The sequence below is a fragment of the Arachis duranensis genome, chromosome 10, assembly GCF_000817695.3.
Source record: "Arachis duranensis cultivar V14167 chromosome 10, aradu.V14167.gnm2.J7QH, whole genome shotgun sequence".
Classification (NCBI taxonomy): domain Eukaryota; kingdom Viridiplantae; phylum Streptophyta; class Magnoliopsida; order Fabales; family Fabaceae; genus Arachis; species Arachis duranensis.
In genome coordinates this window covers 37196189-37206828 of record NC_029781.3, presented here as the reverse complement: position 1 = coordinate 37206828, position 10640 = coordinate 37196189, and the positions used below count along the sequence as shown (strand labels likewise).

The following is a 10640-nucleotide window of genomic DNA, read 5'->3' as shown; positions in this document are numbered from 1 at the left end:
ATGAATGGCACGACATCCATCTTCTTTCCCTTAAGAATTGCCCAAACCAAGATGGTGACATGCATGCGGATGTGGGTCGAGCGGGTACTAAGCAACAGATAATTGGACACTATCTGCTGTCATATCCTTGCCTCATAATTTAAGTCCGAACATGCTATACTTACTGGTACTGAGTGATCTCTTGGACTATATTTCTATTGAGCATCAGAATGGCCAATCTTCTTCAATACCGGATCCAATGGGAGCTCGTCTTTAACATATTATGCCCTTATCTTTTTATAAGCGTCTCACCTCTCTTTCGTCCCTATACTATAGTAATACTCCCTAGCCATTATTATTATTAGCCATTATTATTATTATTTTTTGTTATTAGCCATTATTATTATTATTATTGTTAATTAGAACCTGTACCTAAGGCTATACATATAATTTTTTTTTGTATTGGACTTGGTATGGTCTATAGACCACACCATTGTCACAAGGATCCAAACCAAAATCCCAAAAAAAGAACAATGGACAATGGCACAAAAACTATATAAACTATATAATATGAATTATGCATTCATCCCTCATATATTATTCTTAAGGTTATGGGCTAACTCGTTTAATATTCGGGCCTCAATTGCGGAGGTGAATAGCAGCGGCTAATGGAAGAGCCTTTGGAGTTTGGCCCCCGTTTGTAATGCTCCCCCTAATGGTCTTTCACCAGCGATCCTTTCCATAAACCTTAATATCATCAATCAGCAATCACGGTGGCTCGATTCTTCGAAGGGAGGGGACGCCGGAACCGCTGTGGAGGTCACACGTAGCAGCAACGCAGACCATCAACAACACCGCCAACGATATAGTGTTCTACGACTTGATAGGGACTAGAGAGAAGCCGCAGTGGAGAGTGAAAGTTGCAAGGGTAAGGGACCAGGGTATCTGGGTTGGGTTCTGGGTCGGTTTTGGGTTGTATCCTTGTAGCTCATCATGGGCTTTGACCAAAAAAAAATGACTTCTGTTTGTGTGTCACAGTAACAGTGTGTGTGCCAGATGCCAAAACAACCTCACCTACCCAATAGTGCAACGAATTTCCCCAACTTCTGACACAGGTTCACCATTCCCTCAAATTCCGTATTCAAGTAACTACCTCCTTATTCCCTAATTCCTATACTTCAATTCTTTACCTCTAAATTTTGTAATTAACGCACGCTTTTTAGTTTTTTCGGTTGAATTTCTAAGTTTATAATTGTTTTGAAAATCGAACCGGATCGATCAGTTAGACTAGATTAACTGTGAACAGTCATTTGTCCGGTTCGATTGCTGTGAAGAACCATCCTGCAAAAACCCTGCCCCTTTCTCTCTCTCTCTCTCTCTCTGGACAAACCCAAACCCTAACGGCGGTAGGAACCCAGCCCCATCCATCGCCGAGCTCTTCTCTTCGGATAGACGGTGTTGTCGCCGCCGGTAGAGACAGACTTAGGTGCTGTCTTCGCCCGTGGAAGGTCTGCTCGCTTCTCGATCCTCTCCTCCTCGACGTCGAGTGCTTGCTCGGAACTGTTGGCGACGCCGCCGCGAAGGGCTTCTCCATTGTCGTCTCTGCTCGATTTGTTGGTTCCCATCTCTCTCTTCGAGTTCTCTCTCTATTCGGGGCTCCGAGCTCTCTTTGTCTCTCTTTCTCACTGCGACTTGTCTTTCCGTCACCTTCTTTCCTCCCTCGCCGCCGGTAAGCACTACTGCCTCAATTTATTTTGGTTATTTTGTTAATTTTATTTATTCTGATTTTTGAGTTGTTGGCCGCTGATATTTCTGATTCTGCGTTTTTTGATGAACATTGTTAATGCTAGAATTTTTTCTGATTCTGAGTTGTTTATGTTAATTCTGAGTTTTTTATGCTGGTTTTTCTTATTCTGAGTAGTTAATTTTGGTTGCTGATTTTTGCTGAATCTGAGTTGTTGATGGTATGGTAAAATTATTTTTCATCATTTCACATCTTTCAGGAGCACAAATTACATTTCTTTCTTGTACATTTTTTGTTCAAATTTATACACTTCTTTGAACTTTGAAGTATGCTGGAAAGAGTTTCAAATTTTTTTGCATTGAAAATTCCAATCAAGTCCCTTTGTACTGGGTTTGTCAAAGTTTCTAGTTTCCAAGCAAGTTCCTTTGTATTGGGTTTGTCAAAGTTTCTGGTTTCAATGTGAAATTCTCAATGCAAGTGGATAATAATAATAATAACTCTTGCTTTATATCATTTATGATTATGAATATTTAGTTTATTTGTTGTTATTCTTTGTTTTTGTACTGATTTTCCCAATTGATGTGGTTTGAAAATTTGTAGGAGAATGAGAAGGAGAACATCACAAGCAATTGTATTCAACAAATCTGATATTGCTATTGTAGAACATTATAATTTTTATTGTTAATTTTTTTTATTCTATTGATATTTTTTATTTTTATAATTTTTATGAAATTGGAATAATTGTTTGTGGTTGAACATTACTTTGTCATTTAAGTGCATTTTGATTTTTATTAATTATAAAGATTGATGTTTGAAGTTATTTATGAACTTTTAATTATAAATTGCGGATAATTTATTATGTAAAATTATAAAATTTTTCGGTTAAATCTTTAAACTATTGAACCAATCATTCGACCGGTTTAGTGACTGGCTCGGTTCTCGCAACCTTACTTTATTCCCTCCAACGAAATTCTCACCCTTTTTATTTTATTTTATTTTTTTTATTCATTTTTACTCTGCTTTCTTGCTTCTTCTGCAGCACAATTCACCAAAATAACTGCGGTATTGCGATTCTGTTGTTGGGAGTTGATCCGAAAAATGGAAGTTTTGCTGCCAAAACTTCCATCTTTCAAGTTCTCAAGCCCCATTTGTTGCTGTTCAATAAGCACTAGGAGCTCTTCGTATGTGAAATTCGGATTCCGTCGATTTTCTTCTCTATCTGTTTGTGCATCAACCGTTAATGAAGCTGTAGCTGAACCATCCCTTGGTTCCCCTTCTTTGGGGCACACCACAAGACCCCATTTTCCTATACTTCACCAGGTGACTATTTTCTTTTCTTATCTTATCCCCGCTTTCACTTTTTTATCCTTTGTCATTTATGTTTAGCCTGTGAATGATTAGAAAATGTTTAGATAAGATGTTAGCTTTTTAGTTTGATATACTTGCTAGTTGTGATGCACAAGCACTTCATTTTTACTCATGTAGGCTTGTATATGTATCATATACATATACCTTAACCTTCTTAAATTCATGACTAATTTCTAGAAAATTGCCGTATTTATGAATCATATTCGATATTTGCATTCTTATCTGTGCAACATAGTTCGCAAGCTTAGACAAAGTTTAGACCCACTTTGACATTGTGGAAACATTGAAGCTACGAGAGATAGTCTCCTTGACTGCTCACTTACTGAAGCTTAAATGTTCTAATTTTATCTTTTCGTCTTGGCTCTATGTTGTGATTGTGATTCACATCCCTAAAGCTTGCATTTCTTGTGTAACTCTTAGTTTATAGAGGAAGAATGTGTTCATTTGATGGATGAGATCTACAACTTTTTGCCAAACCTTAGTCAATGGTTAAACACCTAATTCTCATAAAAAAATCGCTAAGTATTGTAGTAAAGTAATGTGAATAGTTATAGAATGCTTGAATTCCAATGCAAAAGAAATGTGGTTCAAAGGTTTCTCTTCATTAATAAAAAATTTAAAAAAATGGTGAAAAAGTCACTCCATATGTTATTCTTTAACATCATAAAGTTATGATACTCTCAAACTCAATTCACAGGAAGTAAATGGCTCAAAACTTGTTTACTTAGACAATGCAGCAACTTCTCAGAAGCCTACCGTTGTTTTGAAGACACTGCAAAGCTACTACGAAGCATACAATTCGAATGTACATCGGGGCATACATTTCTTGAGGCAAGTATAGTGTAATATTAATAACTAAAATTCTAATTGCATAATTTGGTTGTATGTTTTATCTTGCACAATTTTTTTTATGAATACAGTGCAAAGGCCACGGATCAGTATGAAGCAGCTAGAAGGAAGGTTGCAAGTTTTATAAATGCTTCTGACTCCAGTGAAATTGTATTTACGAGAAATGCTACTGAAGCTATCAATCTAGTGGCTTATTCTTGGGGCTTGTCAAATTTAAAAAGAGATGATGAGGTATTTAATGATAGAGTAATGTTATACATCCAAGTCTTTTTATGAACCAAGTCCAACCAAGTTAAACAATAATACTTGGAGTAATGCTATCTATAATTGATTTTTTGTTGATGTTAGACCAACTTGGTTGGACTTGGTTAACAAAAATCACTTGGATATGTAGCATTATCTTAATGATATATATCTTTATGAATGTCAGATAACATAATTGTTCAAAAGCCTGAGATCATTTTGTGTGTCTTCTTAAGTTTTGAAGAAAGTATTAAGGATTAATTTGAATTTGCAAAAGGAATTCAATAATAGAAATTTGAATGTCAAGAAACATTGGGTATTTTTTAGTTAATTAAATTTCCCTAGTCTTGGTATCCTTGTTAATGTTTGTGTTCCACCATTATGTCCAAATCTTGCCCTCATCAAATCCTCCATTCTATATATATCTTCTTACAGATTATACTTACGGTTGCTGAACATCACAGTGCGATTGTTCCTTGGCAACTACTTGCTCAAAAAGTTGGGGCTGTTTTGAAATTTGTGAATTTAAACCAATATGAAATTCCAGATATGGACAAATTGAAAGAACTGCTGTCAAGGAAGACCAAGTTAGTTGTTGTCCATCATGTTTCAAATGTGCTTGGTATGTTTGTTATTTCTTATTATGTTTCTTTGTATTGGTTGAACAATACTTCAATATGTATAGCATCAAAGATCATGTGCCTCTTGGGTTGATGGCTTGATGAACTTTTTATGTCACAACAAGGTCACTAGGTTTCTAAGCTTGCTATATGGCATACTCAATGTTCTTCTGCAAAACTTTTCAAATTAGGTATCACTTAGCGTTGAACATTCCAAATTAGTATTTTTTCCCCCTCATTTAACATGAAGAAACATATTAGGTATGAAAAGGTAAGAGACAAAACCTATTAGTAGGAGAGTCAATTCCAAAACAGCCAGGCTGCTGAAAGGATTGTCTTTAGTTTAAATGGGAGCTTTATGTCTCACAGAGGCTGATAAGTGGCGCTTGTATCAGCATTCTGTAGGGTTTGGTTTAATCACACTTTTAAGAACAGAGAGTTTACTTTGCAAATGAATTTGTAAAGTGGTCATTAATGGAGTATGAATTGGCAATCCAAAACTTAGCGCAGTACTCAATTCCATTACAACCTTAATAAGGTTAAATATCAGTGCATACATCGTATATGAACTATAACAGCATCCTAATTTCTCTTGCTGTGTTTTTTTCAATTTTTAGACTTCTATTTTATGCAGCATTGCAGCTGGTAGTACTTGTTGCTCACTTTTGGAGTTTATAGCTAAAATGAACTAGTTTTGATATATTTGTACAGCATCGGTACTTCCTGTTAGAGATATTGCTAACTGGGCTCATGATGTTGGAGCAAAAGTGCTTGTGGATGCCTGTCAGAGTGTTCCACACATGACAGTTGATGTTCACAGCCTCAATGTTGATTTTCTTGTTGCTTCTTCGCACAAGGTTAGGATTGTTAACTTATTTTTGCTTGTATTTCTTTGGAACAATTATAATAAGTTTGTCAAATACTTCTTCCAGATGTGTGGGCCTACAGGTGTTGGATTCTTATATGGTAAAATAGACCTCTTGTCGTCCATGCCCCCCTTTTTAGGTAAGTAATTAGACATGGTATTTCCCTTGCGTCTTCTCGTTCAAATAGGAAATGACTATAAAATAAAATTGAAGCCCTATTTTTTTTTTTTGGAACCATGATTAATGATATTGTCTTTTGAAGCTAATATACTGATGGCAACCTCGGCCTTTTCTTTGTCTAGGTGGTGGTGAAATGATTTCAGATGTATTTCTTGATCACTCAACTTATGCTGAACCTCCATCCAGGTTTGTGAACTTGCTTTTCCCGACTCTTATCTTATGGATAGTCTTATGTGACCTTGGGTGGAGATCACAAGTTTGATGAAGAGCATTTGTGGTTCTATTAATTTGCATGTCCATGTCTAATAATTTCTTTGCTTCTATGTTTTTAAAATTAACTCAGTGGTCAGTGTTACTTGACAGATTTTAACTTCTCAATCCTTTAACTTCAAAAGGATCAACCATCTACAGTTACTGTTAGTAATAGATAATAAGTGATAGATAATATGTAGTTGTTGTTCTCTTTGCAACTTTTTTCTGTTTGGAATACTATTAGTTGATTGTGTCTAATTATTCGATGCACTTTGATTGTCCTAGATTTGAAGCCGGAACACCAGCAATTGGGGAAGCAATTGGTTTAGGAGCAGCAATTGATTACTTATCTGGGATTGGTATGCAAACCATACATGATTATGAGGTAACTTAGGCTTCAATCTTTTAAAGGACAAGCTATTTTATGATTCAAAGAACAAGAAAGATACATGCTATGAATCTTTCAAAAGCATTAACATGCTTGATGTTCCTCTTACTTTTTTCTCTTTCTTTTGGGGGGACAACCCAAAAAGGAAAACTGATAGAAATGGTTAACAAAATGCATTCTAAATGAAAATGATCTGTGCTTATGTGAGAGAAACTGCACTGTAAATTAAATTTGATAAATCTTTCCACGTTTATGCTTAGTCACATATGTTGATATTAACAGTTTGTCTGGTGCAAGGTTAACTATTTTGATTCCAATGAAATGTGAAATTTCACAGGTGGAGCTGGGAAGATATCTTTATGAAAGGCTCCTTTCAATCCCAAATATTCGCATCTATGGGCCGGCACCTTCAGAAAAAATTAAACGAGCTGCACTTTGCTCTTTCAATGTTGAAAATATTCACGCTACCGATCTTGCAACATTTCTTGATCAACAGGTAAGAGGATAAAATGGCCATCCCCAGTCCCCACACGCAAAGTTCTCCAAGAACCAGTTTTTTCAAGAAAGAAGCTATAGATAGCAATCATGATGATCATTTGCAATTGTATGCCTGCTAAAAAAGCGTACTATTTAGCATTTTTCGAATTATGATCAGCATTGCATTGAGCAAGTTTGGAAATTATTTCTGCCTTGAATTGCAATTGATGATGTAACATCTTTTCAGCATGGAGTGGCTATCAGATCGGGTCACCATTGCGCCCAACCCCTCCATCGGTATTTGGGAGTCAATGCAAGTGCACGTGTAAGTCTCTATTTCTACAACACTAAGGAGGATGTTGACAATTTCATCCAGGCCCTCAATGACACAGTCAACTTCTTCAATTCATTCAAGTAATCAGAATGTAGGGACGTGCTATCAATTTTTCTTTTTGTATGTCATCTCACTGTTAGTTCAATTGGTAGGGACGTGCTATCTCAATGTTCTTGAATTAAATTCCTTCTAATGATCTTAGTGGTGGAGGCGTCTTGTAAATTTTGGGTTTCATTGTCTAAATTGTGGAACACCACCACATCAACCTCCTAAACTTATATGCATAATAAAATTGATGCTGAATTTCTGTATCGAAACAAAAGAATGATGCTTAGGCATTGTTTTATACCAAGTCAATATTTAAAATCAGTTGTAGCTTATTGGAGGTTGGAACAGGTATACATTTGAGCACAAGAGTTGTTTATTAAAATTTAAAATTTCTGATACTTTTATCAACTTTATTCGTTCACAAGGATGTTAATTCATACTGTCAAAACTAAAAAAACATGGATGTTAATCCATGAGAGATGATGTGTTATAGTGTCAAGCAGCACAGACAATGGAGAGCCCTGTAAATTCAAAGACATGCACCAAAAAATCTATTATATATATGTTATTGATTTCTGTCGAGTTATTTTGGTTTTTTAAAAATATAATCTCAATAAATTTTTCATGTAAAAGATATTCTTTAACTTTCTAATCCATCGGGGTACTATAAATATTTTTAAGCGCATATCTGTCCAATGTTTTTTGTATTATTCTTTAGATAAATATTAGGTGAAAATATGATTTTATAATCACGTTTCCAAAAGTTGTTTTTGAAACTACTGTTTAAGAAAAGCTAAAAAATAAATACACAATTTTGTTATAAAAAATACAGAAATTTTTGTAAAAGAAAATACATAAATCTTTGAAGAAAAATACAAAAAATATAGAGAATTACACTTTTTTTTTTTGTTTCTGTTTTCTATTTCTCTCTCTCAAAGAACAAGAGAAAACAGAAAGAAAAAAAAAGTTTTTCTTCTGCTTTTTATTTTGTTTTCTATACAAGAAAGTTGAACAAAGAAAAAAGAACGTGAGGGGAAAAAGACAAATGGATCATGAAGGGAGAATCAGAAGAAGAGTGAAGCTGATCTTTAAGTTGCATATTTTTTTGTTCTTTTGGACTCTTGGTTAAATCTTTAATTAAACTATGACTTAATCACTTAGTACCATTCTATTTTTTTTTTCTCCCAAATATTGTCTGATTTTAATTACGCACATAATTATAGAAATATATTTTGATTTTATATAAATGAAAATCATTGGATAAATAATCGTTATTAATTTCTTTTAACATATTGTATTTTCACTGACAATTGTTGACCGTTGACACTTAGTGTTTGTTTGGAAACCATTAAGTTGATAAAAAAATTTAATGAAAAATATTTTTTTTTTAGCGTGTTTGGTAAATTTTTAGTAATAAAAGTAAAAGTATTAGAAAAATAAAAAAACATCTTTTATTAGAAGTTACAATTTACATCTTTTTTTAAAAGATCTTTTTCTTAAAAAAAAGATGTTTTTCACATAATAAATAAATAAAAAAGTACTTTTATATGGTTATATTCAAACATAATTGATAAATAAAAAGATCTTTTTGCATGAGTTATCCAAACATAACATTACTTTTCCTTTTCTATAAGATTTTTGAAAAAAGAATTTGAAAAAAGATCATTTCTTAAAACTAGATATATATCTAAAATAAAAATACTATTCGTATACTAAAATTAGCCACCAATTTATGTGTGTTTAAATATGTTCTGGGCCTGGCATCTAGGGCCCCAAAACGGCCAAACAACAACCCGGCTCCCGGGCCCAAATCCTCCCTACGGCCCGAATTAGCAAAAAAACCAGAAATCTCTAACTAACATTCAAATTCAAATACCTCTCTTATCTTAACCAATAAGATAAGATAAGATAACAAGACAAACTATATAAAAGGGAGCCAGGGGCTCTCTCAAGCACGTTACGCACTCCTAATGCATACCTATACCTCTTAGACTCATTATGACTTAAGTGTCAGAGTGTCTTTACAAGTATCACCCTTCACTGCTCCAAATGTCTGATCAGGTCATCACCAAGACCGGCGAGTTCTCGATCCTTCCCTCAACCGGTACTAGCGAAGTCATGTTCATTGGCGCCATATGTGGGGACATGCGAAATCTTGGTGTAACACCCTAACTATAAAAATATCACGCTTCCGGCTGCGCCACTCTGATAGCTCGGATATTACGACAACACTTAAAATACTTAATACTAAAATTTGAGTCTGTTTAAAACTTGAAATTGTATTTTTCAAAGACCATATTCTTGAAAACATAAATCCATACTTACAATACACATTACAATACTTACAAAGAATACATATATATACATATTATTACTTTACAAGAATTTCATACCAAAATCCTATCTCTCTTTACAGAAATTAAACAGAAACAAAATAAATAAGCTCTTCCGAACTTCGTCGTCCATATCCTGAAAAAAAAAAAGACCTGTAGGGGAGTGAGAACATTGTCCTTGCTGGTTCTCACTATAGGGTTAGAGAATTGTTATAATAAGATACGTAAAGTAAAACTGTTTTCATAATACAGTGATTGTTGCTCGTCTTATGAATCCTTTTAAAAACCAACTATTAATAATCTAACCATTTTCGAAAACCTTTAGTTAATTGCCCAAAATCTGAATTCATAATTGAATTGATCAAAACTCCAATTGAACACATTATCTTGTAACATATCATGACAAGTACCAAATAAGTGATTTCATCAAACTTACACTGACTCGTCCAATCACAGCCTCCGTCCCAAATATAACCAAATTTCATCATGGCCTCCGACCCAACACAAAATCAATCAACACCCAATTCACCAAAATCTGAATCAACAATCACAAACACAAATAATGAGGTTCAAACATAATCAAGAACAATTACATCAGGTATAGCAGTTAGTAGTTACACGAAATTATTCACATAGGCAAACCAAGTACAATATGCACACCTAAATAATGTCACATAAATGCATATGTTGCATGCCTTTTCTACTGGCTATGAGCTCATGTGTTGGTTATTTTGCCAGAATCTAACACATCCGGTAGATAACCCGAATATCGTCCTCTAAAAACCAGTGGACGGTACACCACCATGAACCCCACCATTGTGAGCAGTACACCACCACAAACCTCGCAAGATCTTCAATTGGAAAACCACACACACACGTGGGCGGTAAACCACCACGAACCTCACACAACATTCTCTTTTAAAAACATGTGGGCGGTACACCACCACGCATCCCACATA

The 10640-nt window shown here is 34.6% G+C and overlaps 1 protein-coding gene across 4 annotated transcripts; it reads left to right on the top strand.

The window, feature by feature from the left end:
- The first annotated feature begins 616 nt into the window (after positions 1-616).
- LOC107469972 (cysteine desulfurase 1, chloroplastic) lies at positions 617-7714 on the top strand. Of its 4 annotated transcripts, none has more exons than XM_016089353.3 (12): positions 617-907; positions 1018-1124; positions 2763-3043; positions 3789-3922; positions 4012-4171; positions 4619-4805; positions 5515-5660; positions 5736-5808; positions 5972-6035; positions 6387-6486; positions 6827-6985; positions 7214-7714. In XM_016089353.3, the coding sequence occupies exons 3-12, from the start codon at positions 2822-2824 to the stop codon at positions 7382-7384; spliced, it is 1416 nt and encodes a 471-aa protein (XP_015944839.1). In that variant the 5' UTR covers positions 617-907; positions 1018-1124; positions 2763-2821; the 3' UTR covers positions 7385-7714. The 4 variants fall into 4 exon arrangements, with proteins under 4 accessions (XP_015944839.1, XP_015944843.1, XP_015944842.1 ...); XM_016089357.3 differs by lacking the exons at positions 617-907; positions 1018-1124 and adding exons at positions 1336-1708; positions 2324-2354; XM_016089356.3 differs by lacking the exons at positions 617-907; positions 1018-1124 and adding exons at positions 1336-1708; positions 2324-2381.
- The last annotated feature ends 2926 nt before the right edge of the window (positions 7715-10640 follow it).

Bases quoted from the DNA above. Each gene is read 5' to 3' on its own strand.
- LOC107469972 (XM_016089353.3), top strand. From the start codon at position 2,822: ATGGAAGTTTTGCTGCCAAAACTTCCATCTTTCAAGTTCTCAAGCCCC. The intron at 5,809-5,971 runs GTAAGTAATTAG...TTCTTTGTCTAG, and splicing joins GTCCATGCCCCCCTTTTTAG to GTGGTGGTGAAATGATTTCA. The intron at 6,036-6,386 runs GTTTGTGAACTT...TGATTGTCCTAG, and splicing joins TATGCTGAACCTCCATCCAG to ATTTGAAGCCGGAACACCAG.